Consider the following 22,273-nt stretch of genomic DNA (forward strand, 5'->3'; position numbering starts at 1 on the left):
CTTTGGTGCCATATATTCAATCTTGCTAATTTTAAAAGGCTCTACTCATAAAATGTTTTACAACGACTTGAGCCTGCCGTTACAAACAAGTGAAATTGGATTAATCACAGAGATAGCTTAAAATCTTAATTAGTGATTCTACAATGCAACTAAAAGTTTATCCTAATAATAAAGTAACGGATCTGTGTGTGTGTCTGTTTGTGTGTGTACTGAAGGATCTTGCTAAAAAAATGGACCGATATGGTTCTCCTTTAAAGGGTAGCTTATCATAGGGCCTGGGAAGGTAGCCACTTGTAAATCTATAGTGCAATTAAAATACATTTTAAGTTTAGCAATAAAAAACGTCATGTTGAATAAATTTGCATCTTATATGTAGAATATTAACATATTAGCATTGTTAAATAATTAAAAACTCAATTTTCATCCTTCTTTATATGAAAACTCCTTACAAAGCTTTACCTAATTTCATAAGTTTTTATGCTATTTTGTCCAAACACTTTTTATTGTCTGCCAAACTAAACAATTAAAAGTTGTCCTCTTTTCTTTTTTTATAATTAGCAAAGAGAAATATATCATTGCTTAGACAGGAATATATAAATGAAAAAAAATATATTTTATTTTAATTCTATTCTAAAAAAACATAATACTTAAAAAAATGAACCCGAATTTGATATAAACACCTATTTAACATCTGATGCACATTACATTAACAAGAAAGGTCAGTGAAATGTATTGGTCAATGCACAGGCGTATATAAAAAAGGCACAAAATTAGTCGTTGGTTGTCTAATGGATGTTGCTTACTCTAAATCCCTTGGTTTATGAAGTAACCCTATCAAGTTTCTGAGGCGACATCTATCATTTCAAAATATGACTTTTTCCTATAATGTTTATCATTATCCATGACCAAAGCAAAGAGTTTAATTAAGTGGATTCAAGTCTTGTAAATGGCTCCATTAATCAGCTGTAATGAGCCGTAGTCTACCATTAGATATGATATTATAGAGTACTAGACTTATAAATAAATTTATTAAATTGCTAAAGAGAGTCCGATTCTACCAAGAGATGTGTTTTAAAAGAGTAATATTATTTAATTATGTGAATATATCATCAGCTGTGATGAGCCCTAGCCTACATATATTCATATTGTTGTAGAGTACTAGTCCTTTAACTTGCACTGGTCGCCGGAAGGGAAAAGCAGTTTTTTGAAACAGGCTCTCTGAGATTATTACAGATTCTGATATATGCATATATAGACAAATGAAAAATGCAAAAAACGAAATCAAAAGCGTTCCTTCTTGGGAGAAAATGCGGGAAAAAGATTTTTAGCTATTTTTAACCTAAAATTCACATTAACAAGCCTGTAAAAAAATATACAGACATTTTAAACATGTCATTGCTCAGCACCAAGAAGTGGTAGAAAAATGCTACACATACCATTGGAAAGCTCATAACCTCTAGTTTTCATATTGATATCAGGGATGGCAAAATAAAAACCACGTGGTTTTAATCAAGTGGTTTAAACCAAAAAAAAAAAAGCTAAAAAAACCAAAAAAAAACAAGGTGGGATGGTTAAAATGGTTTTTTTAATACAAAGACCTATCTTTCCAGTTATATCCTTATAATAAAGTAACAGGATGTTTGTATGTGTGTTTGTTATTTGTACCAAAGGATCTCACTAACCGCTGAACCGATTGGGTTCTCCTTAACAGGGTAGCTTCTCATAGGTCCCGGGAAGGTTTATAACTATTTTCTTTGGGGGTGGGACACCCCCAACCCCCCCTCCGAAAAATTTTAAAAAAAAAATTTTTAACTAAATTTAAAAATGAGGGGGGGGGGCAACCCCCCCCCCTAAAAAAAAAAATGTTCGCCCCCCCCCCCGAAAAATTTTTTTTTTTACTTTTTCTTACAAAATATAAAATAAAAAATTCAATTATTAAATTCAACTCTCTCCTCCTCAAGTGCCCCTAGAGGCCTCTAGGGGCCTAGCCGCTAGTCTTTTTATAATGTAAAAAATACAGTCAAAAACATAAATACCTAATTCAAAATTCTTTTAATAGTTTAAATCTTTATACTAAAGGGGTAGTTTCACGAAATGAAATGCATTTGAACTTAATTTAGTGAACCGCATATTTTTTCTCAGTGAATGGGGTAAACTACATTTAAATAGCATATATTTGAAATAGATTCAATTTTCTACCACGTAGTTTTTAGAATATCAAGACCTGAAAATTGTCTTTTTGTGATATATGCAATTTAAAAAGACGATTTTCAAGTCTTGATATTTCAAAAACTATGTGGTAGAAAATTGAAATTTTTTCAAATATATGCCTTATAAATGTAGTTTAACCATTTAACCAGGATAAAATATGCGGTTCACTAAATTAAGTTCAAATGCATTTCGTGAAACTACCCCTTAATACTAAATTAGAATACTTTAATTTGGATATTATTAAAAAAAACCAAAAAAATTATTTTAAAAACCAAAAAAACCTGGTTTTTATTAATAAAAACCAATAAAAACCGGTTTAAACCAAATAAACCACACTGGTTTGATCTTTTTTAAAAAAACCTGGTTTTTTCCCATCTCTGATTGATATATAACGTTTTTGTACTATTATTAGTTTTTGAGCTATCCTCTGAAGTATACACAAGTTTTAAAAATGCAGTTTTTTCTTGAATTTTAAGTTTGATACTTGTTACACAAACCTTTTTCAAATTATAACTTAGCACCTAGGAGTTATAATTATTATTAGTTATATAATTATTTTATATAGGTAAAATTGTATATTTTGGGTACTTTAATTTTTAGTTTAATTAAAAATTGTCTTTGAAATGTGTATAGTTTGTAGTAAGAACCAAGGAGGGAGGGGGGGCGTTTATACACTTACAGGAAATGAATTTCAGTATAAATTTTTGCCCTGGATGTTTTTGGGCTTGTTGTTATAGTTATTAATCTTTTTGTAAAATCTCTTATATGATTAAATCTACCAGTAAAACTTTAAAAATTGAATTTTGGCACTTTCCTTCTAGGGGCTAGTGGGTTAAAACAGCCCCTAAAACACTAAAATCTAAGGTATATCAAGCCAATTTTTTTTAATGTAAACCTTTTTTTTTCATAATTAAGCTAAGTAGTCACTAAAGATTTCATTTTGTCACTTTCCTTCTTGGGGTTAGTGGGATATAACACCCCCCAAAACACTAAAATTTAAGGCTTGAACTTATTTTTAGAGATATCAAGATGATTTTTTTAATTTAAAATTTATTCTCATAAATGGGATAAGTAGCCACTAAAGATTTCATTTTGGCACTTTCCTTCTTGGACTAGTGGGGTAAAACAACCCCTTAAACATTAAAATTATATCTCAGTATCATATTTTGCCCTGGCTGTTTGGACTTGTTGTTATAGTTATCAAATGATTCTATTTCAATATTTTCTTATATGATTGGATCTACCTTTAAAGCTTTAAAAATTGAATTTTGGCACTTTTCTTTAGGTGCTTTTGGGGTAAAAAAGCCCCTAAAACTCTAAAATTGTAAGCAAAGATATTATTTTTAAAGATACCAAGCAAATTTTTAAATTTTTTTCCTTCTAGAGTCTAGTGGGGTAAAACACCCCCCAATATACACATATTATGAGTTCTGAGCTTATTTTCAAAGATATCATGTTGAATTTTAGTGAAAACTTATTTCACATAATGAAAAAAAATAACTTAGTCCTTGAAAGAGAATGCCTAATTGAAATCTATAGTGATTTGAAAAAAAAGTATTCATTAACAAAATTAGCCCAATATTTTTTAAAATAAGCCCAGAACTTTAGTTTTAGTAGTTTTGGGGGCAGTTTTACCCCACTAGTCCATAGAAGGAAAGTGCCAAACTTAAATTTTACTGGTATATTTTATCATATAAGAGATTTTACAATGATCAAGTTTATAACTATAACAACAAGCCCAAAAACATCCAGGGCAAAAATGTATACTAAATTTCATTTCCTGTAAGTGTATAAACGCCCCCCCCTCCCTCCTTGGTTCTTACTACAAACTATACACATTTCAAAGACAATTTTTAATTAAACTAAAATTGAAAGTACCCAAAATATACAATTTTACCTATATAAAACAATTGTATAACCAATAATAATTATAACTTCTAGGTGCTAAGTAATATAATTTGAAAAAGGTTTGTGTAACAAGTATCAAACTTAAAATTCAAGAAAAAACTGCATTTTTAAAACTTGTGTATACTTCAGAGGATAGCTCAAAAACTAATAATAGTACAATAACGTTATATATCAATATGAAAACTAGAGGTTATGAGCTTTCCATTGGTATGTGTAGCATTTTTCTACCACTTCTAGGTGCTGAGCAATGACATGTTTAAAATGTGTGTATATTTTTTTCAGGCTTACCAATGTGAATTTTAGGTTAAAAATAGCTAAAAATCTTTTTCCCGCATTTTCTCCCAAGAAGGAACGCTTTTGATTTCGTTTTTTGCATTTTTCATTAGCCTATATATGTATATATTAGAATCTGTAATAATCTCAGAGAGCCTGTTTCAAAAAACTGCTTTTCCCTTCCGGCGACCAGTGCTTGGTTATTTTATCAGCCGTAATGAGCCCTAGTCTACCAATAAATGTAATAACAAATCCTTTATTAATAGAAGAATATTGATTTCAAATTGGAAAACAAGTTACAGAGTTGCTTCCAATTTAACAAAGACATGATGACTATGTAAAACTGCTTCAAGACATTAATCAATATGGAAGATTATTTTGATAACTCTCGACTGTAAATGAACAAAGATCAAAGAAAATTCTTACAATTAAAGAATTCAAATCTATTTAAACCAAAAAATTTGTAATGTAATAAAAAAAAGATATGTCAAGACACTAAACAAACACCAGAAACAAGATTTATGAACATTTTTTCAGTAAATTTGCTTCCCTTTCTCTGAATGTTGCAAAATTAAACTTAAATTCAAAGAACCCTACTCTGAAAATATTATTAGGTAAAAGAGAAAATTACATTTTAAGATTAACAACTCTCAATTCAAACTCTAGACGTCAAAAATAAGTATTTGACATGAAAGGATTAGTATTTTTAGGTTAACGTCTACAGCACATTATATTGCCCATGGTTTTGCTGATTATACTAAAATAATCCTTTGGCCCCTCTGAACAAACAAAACTGATTTTAATCATATAATTTTTAACTTTAAAATCGACGAAAGCTGTCTATAATACGATGCGATAAATAAGATTAAAAGTTACAAGAATTCATCTCCTTGCGGCTAGTTTAATCCTAAATCAATTAATCATTTGATGGTATAAAATGCAAAACTAAAATGTCGATTTCACGCATATTTAGGTAAAATAAATAGCAATTGAAATAAAACAAATATAAAATTTTCTCGTATTTTCTCTATTTAAAAAAGGTAAAAATTGAACCACAAATGTCATATTTAGTGATTTATTGACAATATGAAAGTAATTGGTATTTTTTGGATTCTTTGCTAACATCAATAAAACAATATGATAAAAATAATTTGATAGCTGCACTACTTATGGACAAAATTGTCCTCAAGATTAAGATTATTCAATTTCTGAATAGAAATTCAAATTATTGTTTGACTAGCCTAAAGAGGCTGTTGAGTATTGAAATTTTACAAATTTCTGTTCACTGATCTAAACCACTTTTCAACCCTTCAAATACAATTTCCTTTCCGATTTGTTCTTCTGCTTTTTAAAACCCCTCTTTTCTAAAAACACATATTTTCCGTGAAAACTTTTACAATGTAAATGTAGTTGGCAGCTATCTGAAGCTAATGCTTTATTAGGAAAAATGGCAGTTAAATTAAGAAGAATAAAATTTCATGCTTATGTTTTACCTAATAAATATATGTTAGCTTGCTGCAGTGAATTTTGCAGTTCATTAAACAAAGAGCGGTTAGCTGCAACTGAATATTATCAAAAAATTGATAGCAGCCAATGTTTTAGATTCCAATTATTTTTTAACTAAATTGAAGAATATAGTTAGGTGATTTAAATTTTTAAACAAAATTAAAAATATTACAACTAAATATGGAGGGAAACTGACTACTTGAGTATACTTGAAAGCCATGCCAAATTCTCTTCAAATTATTATAATATTGGCATAATCCGTTTTATTATGCAGGCAATATTCATCTATTTTAATCCATTGTATGATTATTAGTTCTATTAGATTTATTAGAAGACACGTTACTCTATAAGTAGGTCTATTAGTTTGTAATACATTTATCTCGAAAGGACGTACAAAAAGTAAATTTGTTAATATAAATATTCTATAAAATAAATATAAGCACTATTGATTCAACCATTGATTGGTCAAATGATATTATTAAACTTATGATATATTAGTTTTTAATTTGTGCTTTTATGCATTTTTATAATTGCCATATTCTTAGCTGTGTAAAAAAATTAACCAAATAATTAAATGTATGCATCGATGCGCACTTAAACTGTTGCGTCAGCCCAACAGCGCGTAAAAAGTAGTTCCTAGTGCTGCTATGTTAGGTGCACAACATAAATAGTTAGTAGAGGGGAAATTCCTTGGCACAAAAAAGGGTCAACACATTACCAGTTAGGGCATCTAGACAAAGGTCGTGCAACCAAATTGTTGGTTGTCTACATGGCGTGTGGCCATATTATTATTCATCATGCACAGCAATTAGGCAAGATTTGGTTTAGAACTGCACCAAAATAAGATCTTGTGGTGCATCCCGTCCTCATAGGCTATCGATGGACGCAGGCCTTGTTTACATTTTTTCCTCCATAATCGAAGGGAAACTAAATGTAAAATTTGTAAATATATGGAAATAATTGTGACTTTACAATTAAAAGAATAAATAAATGGACATGCTAACCACAAACTATAGGGGGGCAAACAACCATAATTTAACAAGTATTGGTATTAAGTATTTGAACATTTCATATTTCCCCATAATAGTCAATTCAATGACGGTTATTGTTTCAACGTGGTTATCATTTAAATTTTTATTCAATATCAAAATAATCTTTATTAGACTATGTCAAACAAGAATCAGAAACATGCATGATAAAATAATAAAACCATAATGTACAAAAGTTTAGTGCCATGAATTGTGAATAGAATCATATAAATCATTAGATATTGATAATTGAAGTATATTCTATATGAATGGTTAAAGCTAGCTTTAGCTTTTGGATTTTAACTATCTTATAACCTACAGAGGCCGGCTCTTTGTATGTTCAGAGTTGGTTCTGGTCAGGTTCAAGGTTGTTTCTATAAAAATACCTCTTAGAACGAATCTTGTATGAGAGTCAACTTCTCTGCTCCCTCCTTTTTTTTTAGTGTTTAAAAATTATACAAGATATCTAAATCTGCTTATATATAAGAAAAGCCTTTAAGCGAAAAACTTTTAAAAATCATTTTTATACGTTTTATGAATTGAATAAAATGATAATATATTTATGATTAATTAATAAGTATTTTTTATTTACATAAAAACTTGACCCATCATTTATCACGCGCCTGACCTCTAGTGACAGTTTTATTCAATTTTCAACCTTTTTATAAATGAAAAACACGAATTGTTGGATGTCAAAAGTTGTTTGAAAATTATGTACTTCATGTAAAATATAGTTTGATGCTTAGAAAACTTTGTGTATTAAACTTGGAGACATTTCCTTAACTTATAGTATAAACAAGTTTTTCATTTGATAAAAGTGATATATTACAGATTTAGCTGTGTAAGACATATTTGATCTGTTGTATATTTACAAGTAAAAACCTCTAAACTTAAAGCTTTTCTGTCGTTAGTCTTGTAAATATTTTGCTATATATTAACAACTTAACATTACCTTTCATGAATAATGTACAAATATCAAAATAATAATTAGCGACCCAAGCAAAGTCTATAATTTCATAATTTTACGGTCTAAGACAAAAACTTTCAAGAATTTTTAGTGACAGCTGTAAATTATTTCTTTTTCTGTTTCTTGTTTTTTAATATTTGCGTCAAAAATTGACAAATTGTTTAGCAAAATAATAGGTAGATAGGTCAATTTTTTTTTTTGGAGAAATGCAGCTATGTAAATATGTATAACCAAAAAAGCTTGATATATCATAAGAAGATACATTTACCTATTTTGTATTTGAGTTCAATAGAATATATTTAAGAAATCACAAAACCTTTCATCATATTTTTAATATTTTAAGACCCGAGCCGTGTTGTACTAATTAATAGTAATACCAAAATAAACTATATTAAAAATTTCATTATCCGAATAGCATTTTATTTTAAGAAGCAATACATACATTTAGACCTAATGTTTCAATTGACATTAACAAAATTCTGCTTTTAAAAAAGAAATATATGCATTTAAACCCAAATTTAAAAAATATTTTATCAATAGTTAGCTTTACATGCTTCTATTTATAAATAAATAATAAAATGTAAACCAAAAGTAAATATTAATTAACCAATTGGAAATATATATTTATAACACGTGAATAATAAAAACAAAAAATACCGGTAAAATGTCTTATTTTGCTCACGATTTACTTCTAACTACCCCAGAAAAAAAACAAAAAAACATTAACATTAAAATGGAGACCGGAGACCTAACCACCATTAAAATATTTTTTTAATGGAGGGAGGGGGGGCTAAGGGCTAAGGTTGGAGTAGTGGTAATATAAGTTGTTTTGCTAACTTGCCAAATAAATTATTACAAACCCATATCTTTATTTGTCAAAAATAAAATAAGTTTGTTTCGTTTTAATCAAAAGTATTAACAAGGTTGACAACACTCATAGGTTGCAAAACACCCCATAAAATTAAATACTAAACATAAATTTTATGTTACAATAAAATTAATATTTCTTATTTTTAGTGTAAATAACTTTAGTCTAAATAACTTAACTTAGCTTAAATAGTTTGTCTAATGTTTTCTTAAAACAGAATAAACTCAAATAATAAAGAATCAGAAAATTCTATTGTACAATCCCCATGTTTTATTTCTTTAGCTGCCAATAATTGATTTGTTGAAAATATGCTTGTTCCAATTTCCAGGTGTCATATCACCTTTTTATACCATTCAATTTTATATCACATTGGTCCATTTGCCCAAAAAACTTGGTCTAATAAAGAGAGGATAGTAACTACAAATAATAAAGGATACATTTAGGATCATTTTGATCTTCTTGGTTAAAGTGCTTTAAGTGTTTATAATATAAGGAGGGGACAATATGATGTATATTACACTAGTCCCCAAAGTTTTATAATAACGTTTTCCTATTTGATGGCTAGAAAAGTTTGGGGACCTTAGTGAATTTGGATTTGTCAGTTTATTAAGATGAGTGTTCAAACGTTTTAACTACTAGTTTTAATCTACAGAAGGGGTAATTTGTATATCATCATTCGGGAAGGGATTCATTAATTTATCGGCCATTGACTTACCCCTTTAGATACCTGCGTGTTTGTATTGTGCATGCGTTTAGCAAGATCTTATAAACATCTGAATTTAGTTAAACAAAATCCAATCTCCCAATACTCCTACAACACCTCCCCCACCCACTTTAGACAGTGTTGGACTATGAAAAATCCAAAAATTATAAAATTTTGTGTTTTCGAAAGCATTGTGAATTTTATTGCAAACATATCAATAAAATACCAAGAAATGACAAATAGATTCCAATTATATACTTATTGGTGAACCTTACTTATAGGCGTAGCTTCTCTATAACTAAAACAAACCAATCTGTATGTATAATTTTAATCCCATACATATTGACAAGTGAAGGATCTTATTCTTCATACTTTGCTTTAGTTTTAAAAATGCAAAAGGATATTACGAATCCTTTGGCAGGATTTAATTCTCAGATTCTTAATTTGTAATTATTACTAAAATCAATTTGTTGTATATGTATAAGTATATGAAGTAAAAGTTTTTTTGAATTGTCTGTTAAGATTATTAGATTATTGTCCCCATTTCAGGGAAGCTGAATATAGGTTCCGGGAAGACTTCATTACTTAATAATTAATGTTCCTAGTGGCTTGAGGGACAGTCGCACCGCTCTCTTGTAGTTCAAAGTACTTTATTGAAATACGTTTTTAGCTAATATTTTAAAGAAATTTTAAACAATTACATTCGATAAAATCAATTATTGGAAATTAAAAGAACATTTCATAAACTTATTTCATATTCAAGTTTTGTAGTTAAAATTTAATTCCCTACAATACAGTTCAATTCATGACAAAATCAAACACGTCTGTTAATTAAATAAGTTTTGTAATATTATCACTTTTAATTTTAATTAGTTCGTGGTAAAATGTTGTTAAATTCGATCATTTACAACCACAAAAAATAAGTTTAAAGTATGGCCGCTGATAAACGGCTGAAGTTACATATTTTGGCCATACATCGGCATAAAAAGGTCTAAGAAGTATTTATCGAGCATTTTCGTGCGCTGCGAGATAACTGTCCATCGGGCTATTTTTACCAGTCATTTGACTTATAGAGAGGCTGTTTGACACAATTTAAAAAAATAATTAGATCCAGCTACATTTTACCGTGAACTGCACAAGATCCAGATATTTTTAATAATTAAAACCTACCTTTTCGGGAGCAACATCATTATCGATGCCGCTCAGTTCAGCCACACTCATTTAGTAACTCATAGAGTTGCTACGCTCATCTAGTAACTTTTTTATTAACCATCATTTTCTAGATTTTATCATTTGTTGTTTTCACTATTTTCCATTTCTTTATAATATACCTTTTTGTATTTGTTTAAAGATATTTTTGTCATTTGAAAAAGTCACTTTTTGATAATTTCATCGACATGCTATTTCGCACAATTCAACTAGCAAAGCAAAACTAAGTTACTACACAAGGCAGAAAAGAGATAGAGGGATAGGGTAATAAAGAGAGAGAAAAGGTGGTTATCTATATCAGGAAATGCAGGGGGAAAGAGAGAGATAGAGAGTGTATATGAAATAGAGCGAGAGAGAGAAAGGTGTAATAAAAAGGGAGAAAGAAAGTTACAGTAGATTGACTACTACCACTATTTCTCCCCCCTCTCTCTCTCTCTCTCTCTCTCTCTCTCTCTCTCTCTCTCTCTCTCTCTCTCTCTCTCTCTCTCTCTCTGAAAAAGTATCGGGAAACCGTCGTTCGAACACGCGACAATATTTATGTCTTACTCGTACCCACACACTCTTACACACATACTTATTTTTTTGTAATTAAGGGGTAGAGGGTGTGTTAGTGTGTTTAACTTATGTTAGGTTAGGTTATATTGGGTACAGGGAAGCCTCGTAGTGTTAGGCACTGCATATATAGGCTCCTCAGGGCTAGGTCCCACGTAGAGATTAAAGAAATAGATCTAAACCTCCCCATCATAATGGCATGAATGATTGGTCATTCTTGTTAGTAATACATATTATTTTATTTTATGATTTAGGAGTTGCGAAAATTTAAGCGGAACGATTTGATTACATGATTTATTTTAAGAAGTGTAGCTAACTCTATAACCTTAATACGTTCGCCATAAAACCTTCTGTTTGAAATTGAACTACCTCCAGAATAACTCTTACACTCTTAACTCTCAAGAGATACTATTTGATATGACTATTGTCAATTTTTTTTATAAATATATGCTTTGATAAAACATGACTTTTTGTAGTATAACATTTTATTTACCTGTTTTATTTTCCTAAAATATTGCTGTCCTTTTAAAAATAACTTGTAATTTGATTAAAACTTCATTCCCTGAGATTTTAAAGAGCACATACATTTTCCTTCTGATCAAATATTTCATGTCCAGATGTATTTCAAACGATAGAAACCTGCCTTTTAAACAAGGATAATATTATCCAAAAGTTTGAGTACATATAATTTAAACGAGTTTTTATTGTAGGGTGTTGTTTATATAATTAAAACTGATCTCTTTTAATTAAACTTCAAAGCTTATATTGTATGACCATATAAACTTAAAATATAGAAGTATAGATTATTGTTAGAATGTAAAGTGCGAAGAAGAGGGATGTAGGGGGTTATATCAAACCGCCTATGCATTCAACCCTATAAACCATTCTACACCCCCATGTTGAATTGTTCCTACACTGTAAAACTATTGGTGCTATAAAAGGAGTGTTCATCTAGGAATTCAATGTAAATGTCTTAAATTAAGGGCCTGAACAACCTATTACCGCTTCCATTGAATGCCATAGGTTGGCATGAACTTTAAAAATTCCATGTTCATAAACTTATGTTTAGACGTACAAATTAATGGGTAGCTGTGCTACTTACAACTCTTTATCTTTACAGCTCCATCATGTAGCCCACGTTAGACAATGATCAATAGTAAGTAACAATTTTATGTATATTTAGCTCACTAGTGTTTATAAGAAGTTAAAATCCAAATAAAAATAATGTTACATTGGTTTAAGACATTTTGTAAGACAATAATGTAAGTTATGACAAATTTTAATCAATGCTTAATTAAACCAATAAATTGCTAAATTTCTTAATTTACTGCTCAGTATTGTTCATCAAGATGGACATATTTTGTCTATCCATCAATAATTGCAATTTAACCCGTGTCCAAAATTTAGAGCCAGTTTTTGGCGAGGAGAGACATAAGAATAGAATAGGACAATGGCAGATAAAAAAAGGTGAACAAAAATCTGTCCTGTAGGAAATTTGTTTTACATAGAAAGAGAGAAAGGGGAGGGTTAATGTTAAAAACATGAATTAGAGTAAAAAAAACTAAAAACACCCTCCTAACCTAACTAACCCAATTGTCAAAATGCTTTTAGATGCATTTTATTTCAAAATTATTTCTTTAAGAAAAAGATATTTATTAATGCAAAAAATGGGAGGAGAAGAAAAGTTAGATTTAATTGCAAGTATTGCTTTCTCCAATATTGAAAAATAGCCGAGAAAATTACGTTTCATCCTAAACATTTCAGACGAACATACAGGGATAGATATTTGGAATTATAGCGAAGCTTCGCTAATAAAAACACAATTGACTTTTTTTGGTAAAGGTTTCGTGGTTTTCCTTTTCAATATATTCAATTTTGCATATTACTGCAATTATTTTGCATTTTCTAACGAACAACTTTTAAAGTATTGTAATTATAACAATTTACTCACTTGATTGTCCTGTACTTTAAGATTGGTAATAGTCTAAAAATAATCAATTTATTCCTATCATAATCCTTCTTTTTACTTTATGTAGTTTTCGAGTCTTGCAAGGGTCTTAGAAATCATTTTACATTATTAGGATATCCGAATAAAGGTTTTTTTTTGACATTAAAGGGTTATAATTGCAGCAACTTCAATCGAGTTACAGACACTTTTTATAGCAAATTATAACTACGGAGGAGCTTTTCGTCAAAATATTATATAAATTTGATTGAAACCTTCTGTATAATACAACCAAAAAACTGCTTTTTAGAGACGGGTATTATTTTTCTAAAAAACAAATAAAAGAGTCCAATCTATGAACAGCTAATATTGTGTACAACTATACTCTCACTATTTACGCGCAGCCAAATGTTTTTCAAGTTTTTACTAAATGTTAAGATTCGAACCCATTACTTCCTTGACATCTAACGAACAATATATAAAAATAGTAAAGCATTGTTTTATATTTCTAAATACTTATCCCTGCTGCATGATAACTGCACGTGGCTTCAAGAAGCTAATGTCAATATTTATAAATGATGTATTTCAATTTTTGAAGGAAAAAGGTATAGATAATCAAAGAAAAATATATTTTTACAAAAATAAAATTCGTGTCTGTTAGGCATAAAGGGGATCCTACTCTCATATAATATTATGATAAAAAGAATATGACTATCCCTTCTTCCTGAAGTACATGGCAAAGACAAATCTGATTGATAATATCCAAGTCGTGTTTTGTTTTCACATTGCTTCAGGAATGGTTAAGATTGGCTGTATTCTATGATCAATATTGGCCAAAATCTTATGGAATTATGTTATTTTACTTAACAAAATATCTAAATTTTCAGGGATGATCTTGCAAAGCTTAAAATCGATTGGATAACTCTAACATGCCTTAATTAACAACTAGCGCTACCCGTTACGAATGGGCGTACTGTTCCTAATTGTAAAAAAAAACTAACTTAAAAATGTGTATAAAGTATGTTATGATGTAACAAATTAACAGTGAGTTGCAAAGAAGGTAAAGTAAAAGAATATATAAATATTTTTTCATCCGTAATAACTCAAAGATGAATATATAGCAATAATCAAAAATTTGACTTATTTTGATTATATTTTATTAAAGAAAACTCTTTTCTAAACAAACAAACCTTTATTTGTACATATGTAGAGTAAAGCCAGTCTTTTATGGTCTTTTCCTCCCTTGAGATTTAATTCGAGACCAACCAATAGATATATGAGATAAAAGAGGTTTCATGCGCATGCACCCATTAGCACTAAGATGACTACAACTCTACAAGCTACTTCCAATATCTTAACAATCATTATGTAAAAGTAACACGATTTCTGTCTGTACTGAAGGATCTTGCTAACCGCTGAACTGATACAGTTCACATTTACAATGTAGCTTTTTGTAACTACTGGGAAGGTTTACAGCTATATTTTTTTACTTTTTCATTTTGAAACTTAAATAAAAAAAGGGAGGGGGTCCGATCTGAGCCCCCATCCACCTCAAGTGCCTTAGAGGCCTCTAGGGGTTTAGCCTAGAGTAAACTATATTGTACAATATTGGTTGTAAATAGAAAGGTAACAAAACTCTAAAATCATAACTCTATTATCCAGACAGGAGACTATATTATACAATATTTGTTGTATAAGTAAATAGAAACAATTACTGAATGTTTACCTATTTCAGATTATTAACTTCAAGTTTTTCCTTTTCTTTACCTTACATACATCTATAAATAACCTGAAACGCCATAAATAGGCAGCATATTTTTTTTGAAGAAAATTCTTTCAGATTTATAAAAAAAGCTAGAGTTAAATATTGGTAGGATATGCCTCTAGGGGCACTTTAGAAGTAAGGTAGGCCAACCAGCCCTTTTAAATTTTAGTTTTGAAAATGTAAAATAAATTATCGTAGATGAGGGCTATGTGTTATTTCTGTTCGAATTGTGGTAGTTGTACCCTACCCCAAAATAGTTATAAACCTTCTTAGGACCTATGAGAAGCTATATTGTTAAGGAGAACCATTTATTTTTCAGCGGTTAACAAGATCCTTCAGTTCAGGAAGACACACAGACGGACATTCTGTCACTTTTATATAATACATATTACATATATGGAGAGGGTGGGGTTAAAAATGGTCCTTTGGTTTTGATATTGAAATAGATTAGAAAAATGTTTATTAATTTTGCATATTAGAATTGAATGGTTGAAAAAAAAATAGCTTTACAATAAAAAAGTAAAATTTAAATGAATGCAGAAACCCATATACAGCACAAGCATGTTTCTAAGGGATAGTGAAATGGAATTTTTAGGAACCTACTCCGCAAGCAAAAAAATTTTTAAGAACATTATACAGTATTATAAAATAACTTTGTATTGGTGATACATTTTTCTTCATGATCAGTATACCCATCCTTTTTATTCTATGCAAATAGAAAAGGAAAAAAGTTGGTTGCTCATTTAATATATACAAGGTACACAATATAACCAACTATACATAAATCTATGATATGTTTCAACAAGGATAACAAGGTCCATTATAAAAATATATAGATAATCCCCCTCATCCCTATCTTTGAACTAAATTGAATAAAAAGGAGTGTAGTTTTTTGTAGCGAGGCTACTATATAATTTTAAATGTCCGTCTGTTCGTTTGTCTATCCGTATGTTCGTATGTCTGAAACGTTTAAGGGAAACTTAATTTTCTCTGTTCCAATATACCTACAGACAAGTTGTAAAGTTATTTTAGAACAGCTTCTTAGCTATAAAAGTTTCCCCTCTCCTACTTTTTAATATTCCGAATTCTTGGTATAATTTCACTAAGCAAATAATAAAACATGTTGATACAGAATTTGATTATTTTTTTTGGTCATACAAATGGATTTTTAAATGATCCATGTTTGTCATTAAGTTTTTGTACTTTTCAACAACTTTTACAGGATTATTTGTTGATATTTAGCTTTGGTCTTGTAAATTTAGTTTAAAATAGGAACTTTAAAGTATTGTGTTTTTTTCCTTACAATTTTAGGTAGTTGGTTTGACGATTTCAAACCTTGCAGGTGAAGCTCCAAGAAGCTAAGGGCGAAGCTGCACAGTAATCAAGGTTTATTCTTAGTCATCTTATTTGAAAGGACCAAGCAATCTAACTAAATTTCATTAAAGTGTGTTTAATATTTTACTTAAATATTATGTAATTATAAATTTTCAATTCATAGTATTTTATTTTTTCAAATAATGTTTTGTAAAAAAATAGTCAAAGCTATTTTTTGCTTACATAACCTAACCCTTTAATTTTAAATAACTTTGTCTGTTAATACACTTACAGTGGAAAACTATTATAACATTCTGAACTTCTATCAATGGTTGCAGCATTACTGACAACCAATAATTCGATTGTTTTGTCATGTCAAAAAGTCCTAACTTCATAATTAAAGGTAGTCCTTGTTTATAATATAATTATTTTTATCATTAGCCACTATTTTTAACGTCTTAATTTTGTGTTTTGTTTACTGTAAATAAACAATCTGAATAAAAAGCGTATAATTATAATAAAAGGGCTTCACTGAAACTGTGCTATGCATGCGTAAATTAAAACATGACACCAAGTTGGGGTACAAAAAAATCATATTTTTAAATTGAGTAATTTATTTTTTTTCTTCATATATTTTGATTGTACTATATCAACTTTAACATTTTTAGTATTCATCTAACTAGCGGTTACGCCCTCTATAAGCGTAGCCGCCGTCTTTTTTATAGTTTTGTAAAGAAAAATTAAATCTTTTTAGGGGGAGGGGGTATTTTTCTTTTTTTGGGGGTTGGGAGTGTTTCACTACCCAAGAAAATAGCTTAAGACCACTACAGGACCAGTATGTTTATTCCCTTAAGATTAGAGCTCAATCGGTTTTGTGGTTACCGAGATCTTAACTTTCAGACAGTCGGACAAACATACAGACAGACATCGTTCTACAATATTAACACTTTTCTCTAAAGTCATGCAATAAAACCTCTGTTGTTTGATAGGCATGTAATATGCCTAATAATTTTGAATTTAATAATGGTGTTGCTACTCTATAATTTACACTTGTTTGTATGTCTGTTTGTAGTAGTCAATAAGGATGATAAGTTTTTGAAACTATTCTATAAGGAAACCCATTTACGTTAATTAAATAGAGGTTTTAGAAAATTTTTAAAATTTTAATTTGTTAAGTTTCGCTACTTTTTAAAAAACCTATCTTGTTTTTACTATGTAATTTGCAATTTTATTTGCCATATAATTTGCATGACCCGTGCATGTGCTATAAAGGTTCATAAACAGTTAATTTTAGTAAAGAACTACTCTATATGTAAGTTTGTTCGTCTGTTTATTTTGACTCTCATAGTTACATATCATTTTATTAGTTTGTGACCTTATATTTGGCAGAAAAAAAACTCCCAAAAGTATTTTTTGTTTAAAGTACCTATGCAACTATATTTTTTTGACTAAATTTAGAAGAAGGTACAATCTTTAACAAGTTGATTATCAACAGAGTTAATGAACAACATATGCCTCAACTACTATGCTACTACTAAACGTATTGGTTCATGTTTGTAAATATTTGATATTGTTAATGCACTACCCTGTTACAATTTTTATTGAAGTATGATGCATTTCTAAAAAAACGTATATCTAAGTCTAAAAATGTGTCAAAAATTGATAGCATTTTATATATGTGGTGGGAGGTGTTAATTTAATTTTAACATACTAAAAAGTAGCATAAAACCTACCATTGCCTGCTATAAAACTTGAATTGTTTACATACCTAATAACCTAACCAATAAAAAAGTTATTAAATATTAAATACAAGTTTGCCCTAATCTAACCCTATAATATGTGTATGTGTTTTATACAATTTTATTCAACACACAGGAAAAGAGAAAAATATGATACAATTTAAATCATATAATACTTGTATTACCTAGTTGTCCCAGAAATGATTTTCATTAAAATAAGTCATGTTAAAGAATATATAATCCATATCTTAATATGATTATTAGTTCTTTATTGTATCTACACAGTTTTCCATGGATAGAAAAAATATGATGCATTTCAGTTTTGTTAGTCTGAGGGGCAGAAGTCCAGCAGATATTAATCGGTCTTGAAGCCATACTGGAAAATGAAACAAAAAGGATATCTGTCCCTTACAAAATTGGATGTATTCTTTCTGTTCCACTGCTTATAACAAAACTAAAATTAATGAATTGTTAAAAACATATTTTTGATTGAATGAGAAGTACTAAAATACTTCCACTAATTAATCCATATCCTAGATTTAGTTTTATTTTGTTATGTTACTGCATACTTGTCCTTGTTCACTATTAAATTGAAACAATGAATAAAACAAATTTCTATGTAGATGATTTCATGTTATCATGAAAAACTGTTTAAATTTAATTCTATTTCATATGGCATGTTGTCTTTTTATTATCTCAAACTTCAGTCTTAATTTTATGATTCTTAAAAAATTAATTTTTCTGAAAATAAAGGACTCTGCCTTTTAATTTTTTTGTGTATTAACATGTAGTTTACAACAAAACTTATTTTTAATGTTTTCTTGATTTATTTCCCTGTACATGGATATAAGTTTTCTTGTTTAATTTTATATTCAAAGAAAAATATGAATGCTTTGTTAATCATATACCTAATTGTTCTTGTTGAACACAGTAATAGTGTCTGACTGATTATGACGTAACAAAAAAATTAGCCAATGAGAGGCCACTATAAATTTTATCATTGGTCAATAACGGCCTCTCATTGGCTAATTTTTTTTGTTACGTCATAATCATTCAGACACTATTACTGTGTTCGTTCTTGTTTCAGTATGTATCTATACTACAATGTGAGCCTGTTCGACCGTCTGTCTCACCGTTAAAGTAACCTTAATATTTTCCGTTCTTTAATCTGTGTTTAGTTCATTTCTTATACTTTTGGTCTGCTACAGATAAATTAAATTGTCCTTGTTTTAGTACGTGCATATGATATGATTATTGTATGTAAGCATTTCTTTAATTAAAACCTAAAATGTAAGTATGTCCTTAAACATTATCCTGTATTTCAGCAGTTTTTCTCATACTACTATGTTCTGCTGCAGATGAACATGATTGTCCTTGTTAAAGTACATTCATACCATATGATTATTGTCTGTAAGTCTGCTTAATAATTAAATTAAATTGAAGATGCACAAGCTAAAATAGATTCAACTTTGTCATTAGTGGACCACTGAAAACCTCGACCCCCCTCCATTATGTTTAGAAAAAAAGTTCATAAAGCTTTTTTAAGCCGCATAACAATGTTTACAAATAAGCAAAGTATCATTGATACACTCATAAAGTAAATTGTAAAAGTTAGAAGGTAGTATGATTGGTTCACTGATGAAATAATGGATTCTGCCTAGAACTCGGTATCTTCAAAGTAACATGGTTTAACTAGAAATTAAGAGCATCCTACATTGAATAATTTAATTTTTTAAATTATATTTATTTTTGTCTTGAAATGTGTGAATTATCGTAGAATTACGCTTTTTAATGGCAAAGCAAAAAAACATTACTATGGTCTGTCCGTCCGTGAGTTTGTCTTTCTTTTCGTCACATAGTTATGTTTGTAATGTTTGTATATGCCATCATATACTATATTAGTAGTAGTACTGTACTTTTAATAATAAATTCATTTCCTATGGGAATTCTATCAGGGTAGGTCCATCCATACGTCCATAGCTCAAAAACGTGGCATGCTGATTCCTGTAACAGTTTATTATAATTTAGAAAGCGTAACAACTCTATAATCATAACTAGATTTGTTTATACTTTTTTAATATTCAATTCATTGTAACTTTATATTTTCCAATATTCCTTTGTTGATTTTTTCAGCTTCGCGTTATGATTCTTTTTTTCTTGTTTGCTTTTTTAGCTGCGCTACATGTGGCTACACGATTTCTTGTTTTGATTTTATTGATTGTCGGTAATTTGTTTTGCAACCCAAATAAAATGAGGGGAGGGAGGGTAAATCCCAACATATTTTATTGTTGGGGTTGATCCCAACATATCTATTGTGGTTTGTTTATCAGGGATTTATAGACTTGTCCAACGATGATAAGTTAATTTTTACCCATGAAAAACTTTTACCTGTCCCTTATTCATTGAACTAATATAGGTATTTTCCTTCAAATTGCCTAGCGAGCACAGATCTCATTCCCCTTATTTGTTAAGTGAATTAAAATTAAGGGGCCTACACAAGTGGTGCAATAACCATGCGTAACTACCCATGCCTAACCTGACCTGTACTAATGTACGAATTTACGAAACAAACACTTGATTTTTCCGTTGATTTTTAATAAAAAAAGGGGGAGGGTTCTCTGCTCAAAATGATACTTTGAGGGAAACCGCTCTAACATAACATTGTAATGTCTAAACATGATTAAGAAAGTACAAAATATAAATATATACCTTTGACTGGAAAAGTAAAATTAATCATTATTGTGACAAAATGTATTTTTAAATCAAATACAGCGATGTTTTAAAGGAACTACTTCATAAGAACATGGGAGCTGGCGTGCAGAAGGTAGAAAAAATAAGGGGGTGTGAAGCATATCCTAGGGCTTTATATTAACCCTTTAACATTTTTGACAAGTCTATTATGAAGATAAGAAACAACTACTGTTTTTTTCTCCTTACATACAAAATCCTCAGGCATAAAAGGAAAGGCGCCTTGTTGAATAAAATTTTGCCCTTGGGTAGACTATTGAAAGAAAAAGTCTAAAACTATATGCTTAACAGCAACCTGTAAGTATATTCCCTGAAAGTAGATACCAATTATTCAAGTAGTTAGCAAGATTAAAAATTTAGGAAATACAGACAGCTACTGTTCGTGAAAATTTACATTTACATATTTAAAGATATAAGTATGTTTGAAAGTTTAGGGTACAATCTCCAAAGAGAATACATCATCAAGTTATTAGCTTAGTAATTTAACCCTAGCACCATGACAAAACATATATAAAGATAGAAATTATTACAGAGGGTGAAAAAGTATGATGGGGGTAAGACTGAAAAGAAAATGGGAGAGGGAGAAACTGAGTGTTTGTGGGGGTAAAATGGGCTGAGGCATTATCACACTTCCCAAAGCAATCAGATTCACAGTTGGATTCATAAAACAAGAACTTATGGCGGGTTCTTATGTCTTTTAAAATCTTTAATTTTACAGTATATAATTTCAGTAGCATGGTTATAGATGAATTTGTGTTGTATTGCATAACATGACTCCAGGAATCATTATTTAAGAAGTGAGATTAATTATGAGGTTTGATCTAGGATAAAGGACTAAATAAAATCATTTAAAAATATTTTTGATCATAGATATAAATTTGAGTTAATGGCTCAATTAAAAACTTAATGATCTTTTAACATGTCAGATACAAATATTATATTGCTCTAGTCGCATATGGTTTCATATATGTACATACATGCAAAGCCAAGGATTTTAAAAACCATTTAGATGGATAAGGTATGTTAACCAAATGTTCATATAGCATCATATATGTTGTTTAAAAAAGTATTAATTTTAAAATATATTTTAGACTAAACAAGCAGTAATAACAGTCAATAATTATTTTATGATGATTAATCTTTGTATTTCTTTATCAAGTTATTTTACAGGTAGAATAGAAAGTAAAAAAGAAGACAAAGGGTTAAATGCAATGTTTACAAGAACCAAAAACAAATTAAAAACATCCTAAAAAATTGCATGGTCAACTCCCCCCCCCCCTCACCCATATTTAGGTGCTCCTAGAGATCTATATGCTATATATGAGATCTGCTAGTATATTATATTTTTGCCTTTTTTGCCTTTTTGCCAGGAACTCCAAAAAGGTTTAAAAAGATTAAATTGACCCAGAATGATGAATATAGAATTAACCCATTTGAAATATGTTTGGTTATGTTATATTAGGTTGATTATTTTATAGCCCTCTGCATGGATTAGAGAGAGACTTCAATTATACAATAAGTGTGTGGAATTTCAACG

The 22,273-nt window shown here is 29.4% G+C and overlaps 1 protein-coding gene across 1 annotated transcript in view; it reads right to left on the bottom strand.

Moving 5' to 3' along the window:
• The window catches only part of LOC145315041 (uncharacterized), a 34,706-nt gene extending 23,808 nt beyond the window's left edge, over positions 1 to 10,898 (bottom strand). The window contains exon 1 of the mRNA XM_080155100.1: positions 10,635 to 10,898. Coding sequence (XP_080011226.1) covers positions 10,635 to 10,685 — 51 coding nt within the window. The 5' untranslated portion in view covers positions 10,686 to 10,898. The remainder of the gene's footprint in view (positions 1 to 10,634) is intronic.
• Positions 10,899 to 22,273: the final 11,375 nt, after the last annotated feature.

Source organism: Acartia tonsa, chromosome 1, assembly GCF_053477335.1.
Source record: "Acartia tonsa isolate MP-2025a chromosome 1, ASM5347733v1, whole genome shotgun sequence".
Lineage (NCBI taxonomy): Eukaryota > Metazoa > Arthropoda > Copepoda > Calanoida > Acartiidae > Acartia > Acartia tonsa.